Genomic DNA, 22,506 nt, shown 5'->3' on the forward strand with positions numbered 1-22,506 from the left:
CGAAGTATTTTTTTGGAAAAGTTGCTGCTTGGTTTTTGACTAATAATAAAACCAGTAATTCCACACTTTATATTTGTAGACCTTAAAGCACTTAGAAAGATTTAATTTTTTAAGTATCCTTATCTGGAAGCATCAAATCTGGGATAGAAAGTGTGTTGGCAAAGATGACAATCAACAGAGATACAAATTTTATTCTGACGGTCTCACCCTGTTCTCCCCATACCAGCCTCTTAAAACTGTACTTTTAGATAGGTCCTTTCCAATTTTTTTCTTTTTTGCCTTACAAATTTTAAATTAGGAAAGGGAATAATCTAAAAAAATCTATATTTGCAATGATTATCTCCCCCTCTCATGTGAAATATTGCAGTTATTTTCCTAGTGTGAGGGTCACAGTGAATTAGCCCTTGGCAAATATTTAATTTTTAATGGAAACCACTACAGTATTGAGTTAAAGCACGCAAAAGTATCACATTCCTCCTAAGATGATCCTACTGCTGCATCACTGACCAGTTTTCATGCTGCATATAAAGCAGTTCTCTGTAATTAATTTTTCTTCAGAAAGTGCTTTTATCCTTATTATTGTAATATTTTCTACTAGCAGAATGGCAGTTGACATGCATACTGAAATTTCTGCTGTAACAACAGCTGGCTGGAAGAGGATTTCATTTTTCAAGAAGATCACAGAGGCTGAGTAGTCAGGGTTCCTTGTGGCTTTGAGTTGAAGAAATACTTATTTTAAATTATTTGAAAAAAGTCCTATACTCATTTTTCGTTCTCCATTGCCCTTGCCAAGCATTTGGTGGAGTGTTTGGGGGCCATATTTCTTCCTAACAGTCCACAGTTTTAAGAAACTTCTAAGGATGAATTGGAATGAATAGTCACAAAGATAATGTGTGGGCTGCTGTGCAGCAGCATCCCTGGAGAGTGATATGTCAGAAAAGAGATTTAAAAAATTTCTGTAATGAAACGTGTATTTCTCACAAGTAAGGAAAGATCTTGACAGATCATCTGTTATGAAATATCTGCTCTGTTCTTTACTTGTGGGACAAATGAGATTTCTCCTTACAATACATTGTGGATTATCTTTCTGTTGCAGTTTGTGTAATGGCAGCACACCGGGAATTTAGGAAATGACACTCCAGCTGTCTTGTACAATAACTGGGATTTTTTGTGCTTTTGCACTGTAATACCTCTTCCTTCAATTATCTTTGCTGTACTCCTCTCACTGTAATACAAGTGTGTATCCCTAAATGAATTAAAAAGAAAAATGGATATACATAAATTATGTCTTATTTTCCCTTTTGATATGTTTTATTTCATTCACTAATTTATTATTATTCACAAAAACTCAAAAATAAATATCTGAAGTTCCTTTTCCGTAATACATTTTTAATAAAGAAAGTAAAGTCAGTAAGCAGTAGCTGGAAATGTAAATCTGTTTCCTGGTCTTTGCTGTTGTGTGAGGTTTGATATATATATATATGTTTTAAAGAACAGAATTATCTTTGTTGCAGATAAATTTTTAGAAGATGGTTTACCTACAAGGCTCATTAAAGTTATCATTGTTTTCAGAAGTTCCAAACACTTGGGAGAAGTAGAACTTGTACGTTGCATCTGAGACATAGACGAGTTTCCAAAAGCAGTACATTGTCCAGTGTATTTCTTTCCTGAATTCAGCACCACCTAAATCTTTCCCAGTTGCCTCCAGAGATTTACTTTATTTGATTGGTTTAAAGCAATTTTGTAAAAGTTCGTTAGTGGGACAGAGAGAAGCAAGACGTCCCTTGGAGAATATTTGGGTCTTCTGTATTTCAAGGTTAGACTCAGAAGCTGTGTCGGCAGGACTCTTTCTCTGTAACAGCCCATGTAATGCTTACTGAATTAAACTCAAAACCACTTACTGGGTAGTGTCTTATGGATCAATTCTGTGCATTAATCTCTAGGAGAAGGACTGTAAAAAAAATAGAATTTTCAGTAGTCTACTTAGCTGTCTGAAAATTTTTGATCAGATGAGTTGTTTGTTTGTTGTGTCTTTGGAGCTTTGCTGCTGACCATTTCCATTTCTACTTTGCTTTTAACCATGTTTAATTGTTCATCACCCAGCGTTGTCTGAGAGTCTGAACTTTGCAAGTAATTGAGGCATAGATCTTTGCCCACAGAGAGTCATTCCTTATGCAGTTTGGTCAGACTTACTAGACAAGTAATTTCCATCCAGCCTGGGTTGAGAGTGCTCTGGAGTTGGAAGGCCTGCTTGCTTTAGATGCCATTGGCAAATCTATAATCAGATAACAATTGATGCCTTTTTGGCAAAGAGCCCCAAAGCTGTAAATCATCTTAGGATTCACAGGGTTACACTCTTCTATGCTTGTAGCAATCAGTGTTTCTCAGAGCTGTACTCAATGATGGTATGAGTAAGGAGAAATTTATTTGTATTAGTGGGTTTTAATAATTACAGTTTCCAAACGGTTAAAAATTTTCAAAGGAAATTTTCAAATTTCAAAGATGAAGGAAAAACAAATTGAAGCACTGACAAGGCTTACAGTTTTCTTGAGTTATTATTTATAAACATTTTAGAAGTAGTCATTGTATTCCTAGGGATTTCTAGATCATAAATTGGAAACAAGCACTCTAAGAAACTTGTGAAAAGAATAGCCGTTTTAGACACTGAATGTCCTTGTGTTCTATTGACTTCAGCAAGAGATCAAGGGTTTGGTTTGACTTTGTTATTGGAAATCATTGGGATTCTAAAAACAACTTTTTTTAAATCTGAGGGCAAAAGACAGTAATAGTAGATGATTTTATAGACATTATCTGTTTTAAACCACTCAGAATGTCTTGAGATCTTGCAAGAGATAAAAACTTAGCAGTGTTTTCTCTATTTAGTTTGGTACAAAATATTTAATTTCCTGATCATTCTAGTAAAAAGATGAAAACATGAGTTAGGACTGGTCATAATCATTATATAATTCCAGTAGTTTGCTTGGCAACAAAGTATTTTTTAACACAAGGCTAATATTTCATTACAAAATTTCAAAATGTATCTCCATCATATGACTTTTGGATACAGTGCATAAATTAGGAGATTGTGCAAATGCTCTTTTACACCACAGAAAGCGCAGGACATATAGGACATAACAACTTGCTTGCTGCCCTTTTGACAGCTTCTGTGTTTTATTAATGTAAAATAATCTTTTAGCACTTTCAACTTTCTTATTTACATGAGATTTACTAGCTAAAGGACAGCAGTTTGGTGAATAGGAGATATCTTTCACAAAATCACTTTGATTTTATTCTCTTGAGAAAATAATCATCGCAGTGGTGTTGTAAATTGTGCTTAAGAGAAAAAAAGACGTGTGCTAGTTGAATCCATGTTTTTTTTAAATGCCTGTGTGTGTTTTGATCCATGAGGTCATCTGCCAGCAAGTAAATGAAACTTGGGATATGTCAAAAATAAAACATATCAGTACAGTCCGTAATTTCTACAGTCAAATACTGGAGCAGCTTCAACACTGATGATGAAGCTCCTTCAGCTTCACGTGTGTGTATGAGAACTATATGGGGAATGTGGATAGCACAAGTGAAGGACTCTTAGTGTTGCAAGAACACAGATTTGGAAAGGTTTAATAGCACTTCACTTGCAAATAATTCTTCTTGCTATTACACAGATAATCTCATGTCAAATTTTAAGTAACATCTGGAGCTATGCATAAATACCATTTAAACAGGAGACTCATATTTTTGCTCAATAAATGAATCATTTAAATGACACTTTAACAACAATACCCACAAGTACTGTTTGCCTTTCTCTTTCGTTTAGCCATAAGGTAACTGTTGCTGCATGCTTTTCTTAATGTCACTTTCTTTCCTTTTTTCAGAGTTTCTTTGAAGGACAGTCTGCACCATGGGATTCAGCTAAGAAAGATGAGAACAGAATGAAAAATAGATATGGGAATATCATTGCATGTGAGTGTTGACAACATAATTGTGCACTTTGTTAACTCCCTTCAGATTTGGATAAGAATGACCACCAGCCTTGTGCTCTCACCAGGCTTGTATTCCTTTTCCCTAATTAAGAAGATAAAAATGAGGGAAAATGTTTCCTTTTTTTTTTTTTTTTTTCCTTGAGAAAACTGTCAGATTTAATGCTTTTTCTTAACTGCCTTTCTGTCTACCTTCCATCCTGTGATCAGTGTATGGCTAATGGAAAACAGCACCTTTAACTAGTACTCAGCTCTAACAGGTCCCAAACTGTTCCTGTCACCTTAGCACAAGACTACCCATGATCACATCAATACCTTGGTATTAGGTTCTGGGTATTTTAGGAGCAGACAGTACTGGTTCTGTCCTGTTTTTTCACTTTAAAATCTAAGTTTAAGATGGGGAGTGTATGTGTTTTTAACAGCCAGCCAGATAACCATGAGCAGGTAAAAGCAGAGAAATAAGCAGCCGTCACCAAGCATGAAAATGAAGAGTGGTCTTTAAGGAGGGATCATTTAATGATACTGCTGAATTCAGATATCATACAGAACCCAGCAGAGAAGAATAATCCATGCTGATTGTCTGAACATACTCCTGACGAAGGAGTATGTAGTGCACATTTGCACAAACTTCAGCACCTATGTGTTTGTCCAGGCACATATCTGCCTAGGTTTCCTCATCAGTGAACCGTGTGGACTTGACAGAGAGGACAGATCTTCTGGAGAAAGGGTTCTGAAATAGAGCCCATTTGTATGCTTCTGAATCACCACCTCAGGGGGTCCTCGCTGCAGCGCAAGTGTCTAGAGAAAACAGCTCCCAGCTTAATGACCTACAGTTAGTGATGTGAATAGGGCCCAGCGAGGCTGAGACTGTCTGCAAAAACAGCTCTGTAGCTTGCTGCAGAATGAGAACCCACAGGAAATGCACATGGAGGCAGAGGCAAATTGAGCAAGAGATCATCTACCACATGGTCTTGAGTGGATATGATAGTATTTCTGTGTATTTTGGATGTGCACTGTGCTATATACTGAAAAAGGAAATTAAATCTTCTAGAGAAATGTGATTATCATGATGGGCTGGCACATATGCAAAAGCAGATAAGTTAACTAGATATGGTTTTGCTTGTTTCCCTCCAAGCACTATTTAATGTGCAACAAACTTGTTATTTTGTGAGGATGTAGCAATACATTATATAAGTAACAGCTAATCATTTGAGTAAAAATATCAAAGTCAAAAATAAGAAATGCAAAGTAGCTTTATACTTATCCTTGCTTTATGATTTTTTTTTTCCAGTCCAAGCCTATTACAATAGATCTTCTCTTGTAGTCAGGTTTAGTGTGTCACTCCCCTCTTTTAATGTCATGTTAGACATTGCCTTAAACTTTGACACCCTTTGGTTGAAGAAAGCTAGAAAGCTGCTAGTGATTTATGTCTGAGGTAATCAAGTGATGAATAGCCAAGGGAGAACACATAAAAGATATTAGATACACAAATCAATGACAATTACAAGTGATACTGAAGGCTTTCTAAGAGGCGAAATATAACTCAGGACATTTAGATCTCAATTTACTTGAAATGTCCTCAGTATTTAGCAGAGGGAGAGAGTTGGATGGAGTTTTTATCAATAACACTTCCTGTTTATGTGGCTGTGAAAACAAAGACAGCTCAAGATAAAATTAAGATCTACTAGAATTAAAGGCATTATCTTAAAAGAAAAGTTGAAACTGCCCACAGTTCATCATTCAATTTGTCATTTGTTGTTGTAAATATGTGTATACCAATGGGGTAGTTAACTTTTAAATTATTTTATGTGTTTTTCCCCTAGATAAATAATTGTATTTTTCAGACTCTGAGGGTACAATTTGAATGGTCTACATTTGAAAATTTGTCCCAGATAATTGTATAAAGTATATGCTTTAGCTTAAAAGCATTTTAATAAATTGCTCTTTTATGCTATGTTCAAACACTTAAAAATACAGCGGTTTAGATGCCGCTAACTATGGGTACATAATTATAATGAAATGTATATTTTTGCTGCATAGCATATTTTTGTCTATCCATTTACCCTCTTTGTTTTAATTTTTCCCAAGATACTACTGTTATATTATTGCTTGTATTTGTTACTGTTCTCGGAAGGAGCTTAAACAATAGCAACAAGCATCCAGCATTGCAGGAGCTTGTCAAAATCATAGTATGCTTTATGTTACCCAAGTGAGGTACATTTAATTGGCTACAAGTGTGCCCTGCCCACTTTATGACAGTGGCTACAAAAAGTTGAATCATGATCACAGTCTAGTCGCCCACAGAAAACATATTCTTTCTTTACTGACAAAAAAACATTCATGTTTTCTCATTAGAAACTATACCCAGCATGAACCTGCTAAATGAATCTTTCATCACCTAAGAAAAATTATGTTTCTGCCATAACTGTGTGGGGTTAGGCATGGATTTTGGCAAAATTTATTTGTTTTTTCCTCAGGAGAGATCTTGAGGGAATGGGAGGGGTTCTGTATTTATTTTTACCTCACTCAATATTGACTAAATGAGAGGAGAGTATTGATCACAGCTTTTAAAAGCAGCTAAAGATTTTAGGTGAGACATTTATAGAAGGTTTGATTTGCAGAGGATCGGGAATGCACGTCCCAGGAAAGGGTTATTGGCTAGGCACGCTAATCAACCAGGGGCTCAAGGGGCTTGTTAGAGATCACAGTTTGCAGGCTGGCACACACATGTTGTAGGTAACATGAGGCAAGAGAGAGTAAAATGCTTATATTTGTTATCCATTACCATATTACACAAAGACAAATTTATTCTAAGATAAATAATTTTGAAAGCTTAAGTGATCAGTGGAAAGTTAAATTAGATCTCTTAATGGAAGGGTATCAAAATTACAATGAGATAGAAAAAAGAGTATTTAAAAGCTGCATAAATTGTCAAGATCAGCTGAAGTATAAAGGAAAAAAATACCTCAAAAACATAGACAGTTAATCTAGAGACTATTTAAGAATCAACACATGTGTTGAAGAATATGGCTCATGTACTTCTTAGTTTTAAATCTGCTTGACATAAGCAAAGCCCAGACACAGTAACATTTCTTTGTGTTGACACAAAGGATTTTTTTTCAATTTAACAAGTGTTGCCATGCAGTAAGGAGCTAACTTGAGTTCTGAAATCAATAAAAAAAAGGGAGTCACTCCAGTTCCACTGCAAATAAACGGGTATTGGACAGTCCATTACGTCCAGAATTCCCAGAAACTTAGCTGAGAATGCAGTACTAAGAAAAATTCACATGAGAAGATAAAAAGGAAAGAGATTATATGGAGATACAGGTATGAAGTAACTTCTTTATTTTGCTTAATTCAAAGCAAGAGTTATTGTAAGAAAAGTAACAAAATAATGGAAATTAAAAGATACTGCATATTACTTGATTGTATAAATCAGTCAAATTACAGAAAGTTATATTTTTAAGATGTTTCTTAGGGAGAAAAAGCTAAGCTTGTTTTGTCCAATATGGAATTTATTTCTAGGCAAGTGATCAGATAGGGGTTTCAGTTACCTAAATATAGACATGTGATTAGGCCGTTTCGGGTGGCCTGAGGCATCTGTGCAAGACCAACGAATGCAGCACAGTACATATGAGAGATGTGTTATTCCACAGTGGCAGCTGAAAGCTAGGCAGTATATCCTGGTGGCTATGTAAAGTGCCGTGAGATGTTTTGTGCTTAGGCAACTGAACCTTGCCCTCTGTAATTCATGAAATATGAAAATGTAGATCTTTACTAGCCCGAGTTGTCCTGGTGAGAATGCCTGTAAGGCAACGATGTGGGAAATCATGAAAATATAGATGAAGATACACCATGAGTCCAAGCTTGACTTCTGAGTCTGCTGACTTTAGCAGAAGTTAGATCAGGTCCCAAAACTGTAAATGCAGCAGCTATGGGTGGAGCTTAGAAAGTTCCCTAGTATCTTTCTTAAGTAAGATAGATTTTTGGGATTAAGGTCCTGTGAGCCGAACCTCTGTTCTGAAGAAACTGATAAATAGCTTAATTAAGCATGGAATAGCAAAGCACTTGGATAAGAATAGCTTGGTAGAGTCAGACAAGCTGGGGTTATGCAATGAAAAGTCACAGCTCTATAAATTTTTATTCTTGGAAAAGTGAATAAAGAGGCTAAAGAGGCTCTAACATAACTGATTCAAATATTCCAGCATGTTTGAAAACCTCATTCTTGAAGACTGCTGAATGAAATAATTCCAAGAAAATAGAAATGTAAGACCTGTGTGGAACCTGGAGATGGAATTTTGATTCATTCTGATTTACTGTGTTGGGGTTGTAGCACGCCCTTTTTCTCTCCCAAGGGAATTCCAGGGAAATAAATGAGGCTCTGAGATCTCTATTTCCTAACCCTTGGAGCATAAGAGGAAGAGGTAAAGAATTCACCTTGACCAATTTCTGTCTTGACTTGTAATTCTAAAGCAATGTTATTTTAAGAAGCATTTGCCCTGGTCTTCCTCCACCGTAGTGTGGGCCGAAATTATGCTACTTTTAATGAAGTTGGGTTTTTAAGCTACTTCATGCTCTTTCATTTGTTTGCTATCTTTTAGGAATTTTAAAACTTCAGAAATAGCTGTTCAGAGCATGGTTGGCAAGTTTTGGGTGTTTCAATGATTATTTACATTTACAACACCATAACAACTGTCATGAAGGTCTGTCGTCAGCTGCAAGTAATATTCGCTCAGCAGGCAGGCAGCAAACCATAATACACAGGTATCTAATTAGCAAGAGTACCTCATAAACAAAGCAGCAATATAGTGGCTGCTTACCATCTCTCCATCCTTGAGATCCTACCCTCAAATTGTTGTATCTACAACTTGTGCAGCATTTGGAAAAAGTCATTGTTTGTGGTTGCTTTTGAACTTCAAGAGTCAAGAGGAGCTTACAAAGTCTCAGAGAAGGAGTCCTGCCATCTTACAGATATTCGTGTGCAGAGTGGGAACTAGCCTCTAGCAGTTGGTATATCACAGAGAAGATGAGGCAGCTGTCATGAGATGAATTCATGCCATGATGTTTCACAGTAGAATTTAGAAAATAAAGTTGGAATTGTTTTCACAGTCCTGGATAGATACAGATGACCACAGTGGAGCAAAATTAAGTGGCAAAGCCATTGTATTTCTGCTTGGGTTTTGCCATTACTGTGTTTTGCTTTCTCTCTTACTGAGAAGATAATGAGTTTCCTTCAAGAAATCTGAGGTGGCAGTATGTCTTGAATGACCCGCTCCTCCTCAGTACTGGCAGAACCATTTCCAAATGAATAAACCTTTGATAACTTAATGTTATTTTATTGACGAAAGCAGGGAGTCAAGGCAAAAGTGATAATTGTAATGGGTTTCACATTATAAGATGTAAGAAATTTATACTGAAAACTAGAGGGGATTTGGAAAGCCTGTGAATGACTGAAATGAGAATTAAGTGTAGATACAGTTTTCATGTCCAACAAAATAAGCATGAACTTCCAATTGCTAAGGTTTCAGTTTGACTATAAAGGAATATTTTGATTAGGCCTATGTTATTGAATATGTCTTTAATTACTTTTTTTTCCTCTCCATTGTTCCCTTTTTAGATGATCATTCTCGAGTGAGATTGCAGCCTATTGAAGGAGAAACAAGTTCCGATTACATCAATGGGAATTACATTGATGTGCGTATCCTGATGTAGTCAACAAGCTTAATGTTGTGTTCAGTCAAAGAGGAAACTCTTATTATTCTCACAGTATTCACAATTTATAATAGATACCACAGCTAGTAACAGCTGCTAACATTGTTTAGCACTGGAGAGTGCTGTCTTTGGAAGCTAGGTGTGCACTGAAGGAAGAGAAAAGCCTCAAAGGTTTGTCAATCAGTAAATGAAATGAGTCATTTCCTCCAACTGCCACTAGACTGAAACCTTGCCAGGAACACTGTATGGCTACTTTGCCTGCTGGTGCTTATATGGGCTGGCAAAATGTTATTTTCTCTTTCTGTCAACAGCTTGGCATCATTCCACATTTAAAAGAAAGCTGTTTGCATATTAATGTGACAAAACTCTGTAATGCCTAATGCAGAGATTTGCAGTCTCTTGTCATCTCTGCACTTTTAAGTCGCCTTCAAAGTATATTCTGCAGCTGTTAACCAGTATTTCTAATGCAAGCAAGACATTTCATTAAATATGTAGGCTGTTTAATTATTGAAAGTGGCTTCTTTGTTCATTCTGCATCATGTTAACTTAATGTTTTACATTAAAATAAATTCTTTAAGAGACAAGGTGTTTTTGGTTGAAAGAATGAGCTCAAAAGTAGAATTGAAAATATTTTAAAAGCCAATGCTATTTGTCTAAAGCTAGAAGTCTATGGCTAGCAAAGTTAGTAATTTTACTGTTCACATGGATTTTAGGCTAAGTAAAACAATTGCTGCTTCATGAGAAACTGTGCCCGCTAAAGATTTCTTGTTCAGCAGTTATATCTTTGAAAAATGGTGTCAGATTTTGCAGTTCAAATTTAGTTACTATTATGAAACAGTAATGTAACAGATTTTTTTTCTCAGAATATGGAGGAACTAGAGCTATACAAGAAAAGTAGGTACTTCAGTTGTAACAATATGAAGTCTGAGGGAACTTTCTGAAGATATCTCTTGTTATTTATGTTTATATAAGCACATTCAAGAATTATTAGACTAAGCTCAGATTTCTGTTCAGTCCCTTGCTGTTTGAAAGAGTAGCACAGTCACCAAGCAGTGAAGGCACATATGGAAATATATTTAGTTATATGCCACGCTAATCTCTGAAGAGAGTAATCTGTCATGAAAGCAAAGAGAGAGTTCACACTGGGGACTTAGATTTTAATTCACTTTCATATTTTCTCCAGCATTCGGGACTGTTCTCATTTTAGGCTAGTAGTATGTCCTTGTGTCAGATTTGGATCTTATTCTAAAATATTATGAGATATGAGAAATAAAAATTTGGATTATACAGTTTCATATAAAATGCTGATAGGTATCTGCATAGCAACTTTTTTTTTTTTTTTTTTTTTTTTTTTTTTTGCTTATGGAGTAAAAATGCATGGAGAGAATGTGGCCCTAGAAGAAATAATGCCAGAGAACAAAAAATGTCTTTTTCTCATCCTCAGCAGATGGCTTCATTGCAAAGCTTAGAGACACCCTCCAAAGACAACTCTGCCACAAAACAAAGCGTGTTTGTTTATAATCTTGCTAATCAGGTTTCTGTTGGAAACACTGATTTTTCTACTACAGAAGTAGCTTTAATTTTGCTCTTGCATGCAGTTATTGCTGGAGTCGTCGTGCTGTCAGTATAACATGTTAATAAGGGAATGGCACCATCATAGACACAGTGGTTATGATGTATTTCTTCCCATGCTTTTTTTCACTGGGAAATGGAAGTGTTTGATCCCAGGCACTAAGAATTAGGTAACACATAGCAGGAAAAAAAAACCACCACAAACTTCCAAATTTTGCTTCAGTGTCATGTAAAGAAATCAGTTCTGTAACTCATGTTATTCTTTCTGTAATATTCAAAGTATCTTCAGTTGTTTTGATTCTTTCCCACCTTGTATCACTGCATTTCCTGTTTCTCTTTCATAAAGAAATTGTAATGGCATGCGTGCTACAGCCTTAAGTTCTTCCTGCTGATAACTGACAATGCATAATAACCATTATTCAAATATTAACATTTCTACAACTGGAGTGATCAGCATACTGGTGCATGATCTCAGCATTTGGTGACAGTCCCATCACATCAGAAATTCAAATACTTAAAAATGCTATCATTAAATTTTGGCAACCTTTTCCATTTTGCAAAGAATGCAAAGAGTATTGGTCTTCCTTGCTTGGCCAACTTGTGATTAAGCTGCTCTTGTCATCAGAGTTGTATTATGTTCTTCTTGTAAAAGTATGTTCACAACAAATGATTTAATCAAAGAACTTATCGCCCTTTTTACTGTTGAGAAATAAAACATAAACAAACCACCATGATCAGAGTGAACACCATGCCCTCCTGCCTTCCCCAGGCTGAATGTGAATCTGACATTTTTTAACTGTTGAAAAGGGATAGGCTTTGCAGTCAACAGCAATAGGTGAAGGTATATCTCAGACTTTATGAGCACCTGGTGCCATTAACTGCAAGGGCTAGAGAGGATTTCATGCTGTTCATTTTCAGCAGAGCCAACAAGGGACTGAAAGAACATATTACTTCTGGCCCCTAATGTACAAGGCTGCAACTTAAGTATTTTGCAGAAAATACATTTGCTTTTGTTACCCTTCTCACTTGCCCTTCCCCAGCTGAAAAGAACTTTTGCATCTAATACATTTTTGTACTGTTGTGACATTTACTGAATACTATCCTAAATGAAGTTTCACTTGTAAGAACATAGCCAAGGTGCAAATTGCTGATTTTTTTTTCCTTTCAATTTATTCTAGGGTTATCATAGACCAAATCACTACATTGCTACACAAGGTAAGTTTATCACCCTTTCCTTCCTGTTATGTGAGGCTAAGGTTTTTATATTTGGATTGCAGTTCATTGTCTCTAACATGAATTCTTGCCACAGTCAATATCCAGGGTAGAGTTGGCTCAATCACTTAGGTAGGAAGCAAGAAAACTGAATCATTACCGAATTTTCAGGTATTTCAAGTGAGCAGTCCTTTAGCTTTGTGTTAAAATAGGTTTTGAGTAAAAATGCATCCTTTTTCAAAGAAGTTACTCAGCATTATGTTACTCATGAAAAAAGAAATTAGTCATGGTAGAAATGTTTTGTACCTGTTCAGAGAGACAACAGTGTCATGAAAATGTATGTTCTCATAATTGTTCAATGATAACTAGGCTCCAAGTCCTTAAAATACAAAACTCTTCAGCTAGCATCTTTTGGTAGAGGAGCAAAAGACATCTAAAAACTGGCAGGAGGATTCATCACAGGGTTCTACAGAGACAGTTTTACAGGCCGTCATTTAAATGGTTGCTCGAGAAAAAGAGCCTATTCTTCTATCAACACACAAATTAATTTTCAATTTGTACTTGTCTTCAAAGACATAATTTGTGCATTCTGATGCAGTCCTTATTTATTTTTTTGGTCAAGTTCAGAGCTGGAACAAATGGGAAGAATGAGTCTTCTGTGATTACTTAGTCATAATATTGAACAATATGCCAATCTCCTACCTTTGCTTGGATAGCGTGTGTGAAAATTTGATAGTTCCTCCACTGATGGTGGGAATCTTTTTTGTAATAGATAGTCTGTGACAGAGCTTCCTACATTTGCCCATGGATCTAAAAAAGATGAGCTCCACTCACAGATGTTATTTTAACCTTTAAAGGGACCCAGCTGGAGTACTGGGTATAATATGCTCAGAATAATCTTAGCATGAGTTGGATTTAGAGATCACATACTTTTTAATGTTTTTTTATCAAAGCAAATAAAATGTTGACCATGTCAAATAAGGCATCTTGCTGTGATTTAAGTTGTTTCTTAAATATCCCAGAGTCTGCTGCCTCCAGTCCACACTTAAACCAGTGGGAGGTTTCATGGTTTCATATCTATACTTTGCTATACCTCAGCTCTCCACAGTCTCAAACGTGGTGCTGCTTCATGTCAGATGACAGTGGGGCAGGGCACAGATGTCATTTCCAGGACCAAGTCACTAGTGGCAACATTACACTTTTGGACCAGAGTTTTATACTTTCAGAATTTGTGATCTTAGAATATGAGCCATGTAAAAGTGCTTCATCTTCCACTTCTGCTGCCCACCCACCATGTTCCTTAGTCTACAGTCTCTACAGACAAGCTAGTGTCATGGTTTCAGCCAGATAGGAAGACAGGAACAAAAATGCAGCATTTGATTTATTCATTTTGGACTTTTACACCCTCCTCTTCAAAGAAGAAATAGTTTGTTCCATTTAACATTTACCTAATGATGTTGTTTTTCACTTTTAATTGAAACAAAAAATAAAAAGATAAACAGTTGGCCTTTAACTTGTAGCTTGCAGTAAGTTTTCATCAGGAAGTTGACCAGAAGATCTAGATATCTTTCTCAGAGGTCCCCACCTAAAGTTTAAATACTGTTTTATCACAATATTTATCACAATTTAATCATCATTTTTATCGCAATCATCATAATACTTGAATAGCAAATATCAAGTTTGAAGTTTTATACTTTCAGGTCTTAAAACCAAGTATGTAATTATGTATGAATAATGTGCTGAAGGTCTGTTTATCACATCCACCAGCAAGTCCCAACAGTTTCTTTGCCATGTTTTTTCCTCATAAGGTGTCAAGAAAGTTTTTTTTTCCTCATATGGTGTCATACCTAGTCAAGAAAGAGAATAAGAGGAGTAGAAACTAATGTTCTTCCAAGATGTAAAGGATATATGACTGTTGCAGCTGTCAATTTTGGGGGTGGGTTACATCAATATCTTCTATGTAGGTGCAGCTAAGTGCACACAGGGATGCCTAACCCCTTCCTCCCATGGTGTAATGAGTAAGAAATAGATTCTCTGAAGAATGTAAAATTAATTTTAAAATAAGCATGCAATTCACAGCAAGCTCAAAATTATCTGGCTGTGATGTTTTTTGTGGTTTATATCTTTAACATCTTACTTTTTAAGGTCAGTTGGAAAGAGAGTTTGTACCTCTAGTTTGCAGGAATGAAGAACAGTAATCTCAAAAGTTCATGTGTTCTGTCTGGTTTTGTCTGTGGCCTGATGAAGAATCATGAGAAAGATTCTTTTCCCTCCTCTATCTCAGCTTTCCCAACATCACAATAGGGTTAAAAATACTCTTCTGCTTTTCATGGTTCTCTGCCATATCCTGATAGATGCATTTGTTTAAAGGCTAGTTAGTGTTCCTGTCCAGTATCCCGGCTTCCTGACAAAGCACACTTCCAGTAAAATGCAGTCTCTGTGTTTTGCAAAGGTGATAAAGTAACTGGGAATAATCCCCAGAACTCCTTTAGGACTCAACATTAACTATGAAAGAAACACATTTGTTTCACATGTCAGAGTATGCCTCCATATGTTCCAGGGAAGTGGTCACAGCACCAAGCTTGCCAGAGTTCAAGGAGCATTTGGGCAACGCTCTCAGCCACATGGTGGGATTCTTGGGCTGATGTATGCAGGGCCAGGAGTTCGACTTGATGATCCTTGTAGGTCCCAGGATACTTTATGATTCTATTCTAGGTCAGCCTTACCAACGAGCATGTCGTGTGCCATAGCTCGCGCTGTGGCCAGCGATGTTCATGCTCTGTTTTAGAGCACACTTTCATCAGGCATGTACAAACACATTGGTGCAGCACGACAGTTAGGCTGCATGTTTAATTCCCTTGATATCTACTTTTCATTAATCTTTAAATAACTTTTCTCATCCTCCCTTTTCTCCTCCACAGCAGCTCTCACAGGTGCACATGCCTATTGTTCTTTGAAGGAAAATATCATTATGTGAGTCAGTTTTAAATCTCTGAGGAGTTAGAATGATTGATATTTAATTTTCCTATGTTCTTAAGCTGCATTCAACATATCAAGTGTTAATGAGCAAATATAATTGTTTGAAGTGAAGAAGTGGCAAATTTAATCAGTTTGTAATAGACTACCAATCTGCTTTTAACAGAGCTGGGAGTTGCCTAATCACCTGTTTATTGAAGTGTTACTGTCTTCCATACTAACCAGAGTCTGACGTGCAGACTGGTAGCTTTCCACCTTGGCATTCATAGCATCCTGCTGCTACCTTGAATTAGAGGAGGAAACATTTTTTAAAAGAATTTCTTAATGGAGGCTTTCTCAACTAAATACCAAAAATTATTTTACTTCAGCTTTTAAGAGTAATACATTCATAGTGTGCAATTTCAATTACTAAATTAATGTCAATTTTCCTTTATGTGATAAATATAATGTAAGTGGTAGACTGAATTTACAGCTAATAAGGACTTTTGGTGATCTGCTGTAATTGGCATCAACAGATGGGATCTGCACCTGAGTCACCATGATTAAAAAGAATCCCTCATCAAAAGCCAGGATATTGGGTCATGCAGAACCAGCAGGCTGGTGCAATTTAAAACTCATTATTTTGCTTTATATATCCCTTGTTCCCATAGATATAATTCTTCTTTTTATAGGAGAGTATCGTGCTCTTGTATGATCTGTTCAATTTACTGGCAGCTAAGAGTTATTTTTTTGCAGGAGTTAGGTAATCAATGAATTTTAACCTGGTCCTTCCGTGAGACCATTAGGTTGAATATCTCTACAGTTCTTATTCTCACACACATTGCTGGATGTTCTGACTATTGTATGACTTCTGATCTAGGATGTCTCACCTTGATTACTGAGCAGGAAAAAAATAATTGGGTTTGTACTTATTTGTTCTGTGTCTCCTGAAGCTCACGTAGTTTATTGAGCTATGTTGTAGCTTCTTTTAGTGAGTCTCTATCAAGGATTTTGGATGCTTCCTCCTCCACAGCACCAGCAGCTGTAAATGTTGAGTGACAAATGAATGTTAGCACCATTCCAGAGTGTCACTCATGGCCATTTCCACCAGGGCAGGTTTTCAAGCAGGGCAGTCGTGTGAAACAGCAGATATCTCACGTGCAGGCTGCATGTCTTTGTATATAAAGTATGTTCTTTTGTGCATCTCAGACTTTTGAATGCTCCCCACAGTTCAGATTGTCTCTGCTTGCTGCAGCATGCAGAGCAGCTGGATCTGAGATGTTTTGTGGAAATACTTCAGAGCATATCTTAAAGACTGTAAGAAGTTACTCTTGAAAATAAAACAATTTTAGATACAATGTTGCAGTGTAGCCTTTCAGCCTCTTTTTTTTTTCCTCTGTATCCAAAAATCTGTAAAGCAGATGCAAAATTGCTTTCTGCATTGCTTGTTATGGAGACAGACATCAAGCCAAATTTCAGTCAGGAGGAGGTTTTAGGTATAAGTTAGAAACTTCTGAAAATAAATATTTACAAGGAAAATGTTTGCAGTCTTCCCTACCAACAGCATAATGTTTCCTCTCTAATAACCCCTTTCATAGTCCTTCTCTTTTCTGCAAAATACTTGTCTTTCTTCCATGCACAACTCTGTGTGCTGTGTGAACATTTTAATAAGAGTTTTCAGAAACAAAAACACATTTTCTTTCAAACTGAAACTTCCCTTTTAGGCATCTGAAGCAGAAATAGTGCATTGAATAGCAATATTCTTAACTTCCTTGGCATGTTTTTATGTCGCAAAAAGTTGTCACAACTACAGCAGTGTGGAAGCTCCACACTTCTCTTTACAAAGAAACTTTTGCTTCTGTGGTTTTAGCCTTCAGATGAATAATAAAATGTGAAATTACTTCAGGGAGAATTAAATAACAGCAAGGCAAAATAGTTGTCCACAATTTTTCAGTTTCATAGGTGCTGTCATTTTTTTGCAGGATGTGGGACTGAAAACAGGCAGGCTGTTTTTCTGATATATATACTAAGTGATTGAATTCTGTGTACCTGTATTAATCTTGAAGCTTCAGCTGGTTTTGCTGCTGTTTTTACTTCTTAATCTTCAAAACATTAAAAAGGTGGTTGAAGCCATCTGTCTTCAGTCAGAGAGATGAGCCCATTCTCAGCCCCCCTTTGGAAAGGTGAGGCTTTATAGAACCAAGTTCACCTGTTTTGCAGTAGTGGTGACAAATGAAAAAGAAGTTACTTTTTGCCCCTACCTAAACATGTACAGAAGGAATAGACCCTTTATGTGTGAAAGTGACATCTACAGGTTATATTGTGAAGTCATATGGTAAATTCACCTTAGCTCACTTGCTGCCATTACCCACCAACGACTCACGATTGCTATTAAGTTTGAGTATCTATTAAATATTTGTACTTTTATTGGTGATGAGGACAAAAAGAAACAGTGTGTACTAAAAACTTTGTAACCATCAAAGTCAATGCTTTTTTACAAGTTACCACTTTATAGTACATGAGAATACCAGAGTTGCTCTCTGCCTCTTCATCTGTAATAGGAGAGTTTAGTGATAACTGTCAGAACAGCTGTCCTTCACCATTTTCATGATTTCTGTATTTTTGTGTCAATGTCATAATCAGCTGTTGAGTAGTTTTATTTGTGCAGGGAATGAGACACCCCATTCAGGTGGAAGGCTGTAAATGCAGAGCTAGCATGGTTTTCTGATACAAAGTTGACTTAGACTTTGTTACAGTGTTTTGTTTCCCCAGATCTTTGTGTACAGACCAAGTGGTATAGGAGCAGTGTTAGAAAACTGCTGATAGGTTCATTGCTAGGTGAAGGCACTTGCATTTTATACATATGTTTCTACATTTGGCATGTAATACATGCCCACCTTTCATATACCTTTGGAAGTTCTCTGAAAGTACAAACAAGCTCTAGATACTATATAAATAATTATTTTGTATTTATTTGCCAATATAAATTCCGAAACCCCATGCAGGCTGTTCTTTCACTTGTTTGTCAATGTGGCTTATGAAGCAAGTTTGAGAAAATTATGATTTTTCTGTAGTCCATTGTCAAAGCCACAGAGGAAGAAAAAGCAATTCTTCCTATCCACTTCCCCACACAGACTGAGCTTCAATAAATCAGACATAAAGGACTTCAGAGCATATATAGATCTCTGTCTCAAAGACAAGACCTTGGTTTGATTTCTGTGTTGTGAAAATCAGACTAGAAAAGTTACAACAGATCTTTGCATATCAGAATAAAGAAGAGAAATGAGAGTCTGCAGTAAATAATAAGGGGCAAATAAAGCAAAAGGAAAATGTTTCTTGGTTGTAATATAGAAAATAGAAGATTGTGTGAAAAGTAATATATTTGTCCTCTTCAAAAATATGTAACTTAAGATATATTCTTAAGATATATTCTGCAAACAGGGAAATTGTCTTGAAACTCTTGAAACTCAAGAGCTGAGCACACTGTCCTTGTGATAAAAAACACTTTCAGAAAAGAACATTATAAAGGTGACCATCTCTTAGGGTTGCTCTGGCTACTAATTGCCTATATTATGCACTAGAATCCATTTTTTATTCAAGGAAGATGTATACAGCATCAGCCGTACAAATTCACCTGCATGTCTGTATTTTAGAAGAAGGCAAATTATGAAAAGCTGATGTGTGATGAGAAGTTTTCCATCTTTGACAAAAAATCAGTCACAAATTGGGCTTGGTGAGGAGGGTACCTAGCACCCAGAGGTGCTAGACAGAGTCCTGTTAACACACCTGTTAATCAGTGAAGCCTAGTGCTAAAGCAGAATAGAGGCCAGGAAATGCAGTTTGTCAGAAAAATCACATAGTCAGGGCATCTTTTGTTCTGTGAAGTTTATTCACCAGATGGTCTTCAGCAGTCTGGAGGAAGCGGGCTTTTGGTCTTCTCATCTGTTAGATTAAAAAAAAAAAGTAGTGTAGAAAATTTACAAAACAAAATGTATCTCAGAAATAAATGTATCAAGAAACAAATAAGGCTGCGGTTTTTTGGGGTTTTTTGGCAGTTTTGGGTGATCTGGATTTTTTGGGGAGTTGGGATTTTTTTGTTTGTGTGGTTTTTGGTTGGGTGATTGTTTTTGTTTTGGTTTGGTTTTTTGTCTTGTGCCTGTATCCAAATCTTTGAAGTCTGTTGTCTTTTCTCTCTTATGTATCCTTCGGTGGCAACTGAAATCAGTAGATTGATATGGCCACCAATGCGCATGACAGTCCGGGTTATTTTGAAGCAGTGCCTTTGAAAACAAGAAAAGATACAAGCTTATTAGATTAATCTCTTTCCCTGTCCATCTGTATTTTTCCATACAGTTGCATCTTCAGATGTAGACTGTGGAGATTCCGAATCTCTGCTGCTTCTAAATCTCATTCTTTTGCAAGCGTGTTCATGTATTATGTCTATACTGAGCACAAATACTTGGCATGTTAGAATGGCATTCGTTGTTTACAGTGTACATCAAATACTGCAGTCTCCCATAAAATATAATGAAAAAACAGAACTAAAATGTTAACATTGCCCTTTCCTACTCAAAGTGATGAAAATAACCAGGTGGTCCCCAAAAATAACAATAAATAATAGTCCTGAGTTTTTGGTTACATAGATATAATTTTGAATCATAATTATCTTGACACCGAAAAGAAAAAAATATCATTTTTAAATATCAAATAACATCTCTTTTTAATGACTTTTGTACATATCTTGATCTGACTAATAGTTGTTTGATACTGACTATTTCTGTGAGGAAGAAATAAATGTACCGATGTTCTCTACCCTTAAATATAAAAATACATTATGAGTGATGTGTCTCACTCATGCGATACTGATCAGGACAATAAACTATGACAGAAGTTTTTTTCTAGCATTTTTCCTTATGCTTTAATGTAGACTAAATTATCTTGTTTGTTCATCTAGGTAAAGTGTTCATGCTAATGCACTTAAACTCCCAGTACAAGTTTAAAAAATACAGCATCTGAATATCTTACTCACAGGCATGAGCAACATTCCTTCACAATAAGTCCTTGGGGAAAAATAAAAGAAACAAGTAGCCAAAATGAACTCATATTTTTGAGCTAGAGAATAGTGATGATTTTATTGCAATGTGATGCTTATGATTGACTCAACATGGAAATAGAAAGTAGAAATGCAAAAGACTAATTAGGTTATTTTGTCCATTCCCTAAGGAACCTTCTACTGAAGGGGATAAAATGATCTTAAACTTCTCATCCATCATCAAAATTGATTCTGCATTGCAAGTTGATATGAAGAGCCCAGTCCAACAAGTCAATTACTTAAGGTTTTTGTTTTGGAAATGTTAGATGCAGCATGTTTTTTACCAAAAAAATCTGTATGTGTTCATCTTTCCAAGCTCAGATGAGCTGTTTAGAATGAGTAATTAATAGGTATTCATATTTCCATGATGCAAATCACACTTTTTAAGAAGAATGCACAAATTAGAAACATAAACAGCTTTTTTGGTGGAAAATACTGATTCAGCAACTGAAACTTTCTGTTGTACTGATCTCACAAAGACAGCTCAAGTTTGAACCATGTTCTCAAGCCTCCAGGAATAACCCTTCAGTCAGAGCTGTGACCTCAGGCAGAGAGCCAATATCTGTCTTTGCTGTCCCATCTGATGTATTCATACCTGTGTCTCAGGTTCCCAAATGAGTCACCCATCGTTCTTCTCACATGCTTGACTATAATTAAGGAATTAAAATATCTGTAGTACATAGAGAGAAAGAAGGTCCATGTATGAGTGAGACCTACTTCTCTGTAGCCAGTACAATCCATTGGAAAATACATCAAGGCCTCTAGTCACAATTACATTATTCAAAGCTTTCCTGTTTCATAGGATAGAAACCTGAAACACACTCTCTGTAAGCCACTGTCTAGCAGTGCTCTCTTAAAAGCTGCAAGGTAAAGATTCAAGGCTCTGGCATTATTCAAGTATTCCACACAGCCCTCACTAGGAAATTCCTAACCCCCAGGAGTGCTACATGTAATTCAGAATTTGGAAGATACTGAATTTACGCAGTCTAAGAAATTGTTAATGAGAGGAGCAGACCATTTAACATCTCTGCTGTGGAACAAGCAAATTATATGAAAGAAAGAGTTCTTCAGTTAGATTGGATGAACAACATTCAACTACAACTACATTGTTTTGATGTTTTTTTTTTTTTTTTTTTTAGTTTCCTGCAATTAAGATCAGAAAAAGTAACTTTCTTGAGTGGCATAAGGGTGCATACATAGACAGTAGTACTGTGTACACCACTTTTACTGCATTCAGCTTTGTCTCATCTCAGGCTACCTGTTTAAATCTGGACAATTTCTGTTGCTACCAGTTCCTCTGTTACCAGTCTGCAGTATTTCTGTGAGTAGTCAAAAGGTGTTGTGGAAATGTGCTATTTATTCTTTGGAAAACCATATGACATTTTCATTTTATTTTGTTCAAATAGAACAAACTGAGCTAGTATTGGAAATCTAACCGTGGAGAAATGTCAATCAATAAGTGTGTAACACTTTATTAGATGGAAACTTAGCTGGCAGCATTAGCTGTAGCAGCATAAAAATGTCTTAAATAGCACCTGTCAAGAGTGCACAAATAAAGTGTGGTCACAGCCTTTAAAAGAAGTTCAGCAATGACTTGTTTCTGAAAGTGGTGGAAATACTAACATGGAGCAGGAGCAGGTAAGATTGTTCAGGAATGGTAGAAGCTGTCATGTTGTGGTTGCTGTGCATTGTACCAAGACTGTTCAGGTCATTCAAACCCTACCTTGTCTTTCAGGGTGTGTTTGGCTTCTTATGACTGTGAGGGGCATGAACACCTTTGTGTATTCATGGGCATTATGTGTGTGATGCACTTCTGCTGCAATGGAGCTCCAGTCCCAGACTGGGATTTCTAGATAGTACCATAATGCAGACAAAATAATGCATTGAGATGGGCACTGTTCTGGCCCAGTTAGATCTGCATCAATAAAGAAAATGCCATATGACATTACAGAGAAAAAATACCACATTCCTCCATCTGACTAG

The 22,506-nt window shown here is 36.3% G+C and overlaps 1 protein-coding gene across 13 annotated transcripts in view; it reads left to right on the plus strand.

Moving 5' to 3' along the window:
• The window catches only part of PTPRM (protein tyrosine phosphatase receptor type M), a 445,815-nt gene that overhangs the window by 380,694 nt on the left and 42,615 nt on the right, over positions 1–22,506 (plus strand). For all 13 annotated transcript variants that reach the window (XM_068192138.1, XM_068192146.1, XM_068192169.1 and 10 more), the window contains 3 exons: positions 3,876–3,963; positions 9,598–9,674; positions 12,443–12,479. In XM_068192138.1, coding sequence (XP_068048239.1) covers positions 3,876–3,963; positions 9,598–9,674; positions 12,443–12,479 — 202 coding nt within the window. The remainder of the gene's footprint in view (positions 1–3,875; positions 3,964–9,597; positions 9,675–12,442; positions 12,480–22,506) is intronic.

The sequence above is a fragment of the Anomalospiza imberbis genome, chromosome 1 (assembly GCF_031753505.1).
Source record: "Anomalospiza imberbis isolate Cuckoo-Finch-1a 21T00152 chromosome 1, ASM3175350v1, whole genome shotgun sequence".
NCBI classification, from domain to species: Eukaryota; Metazoa; Chordata; class Aves; order Passeriformes; family Viduidae; genus Anomalospiza; species Anomalospiza imberbis.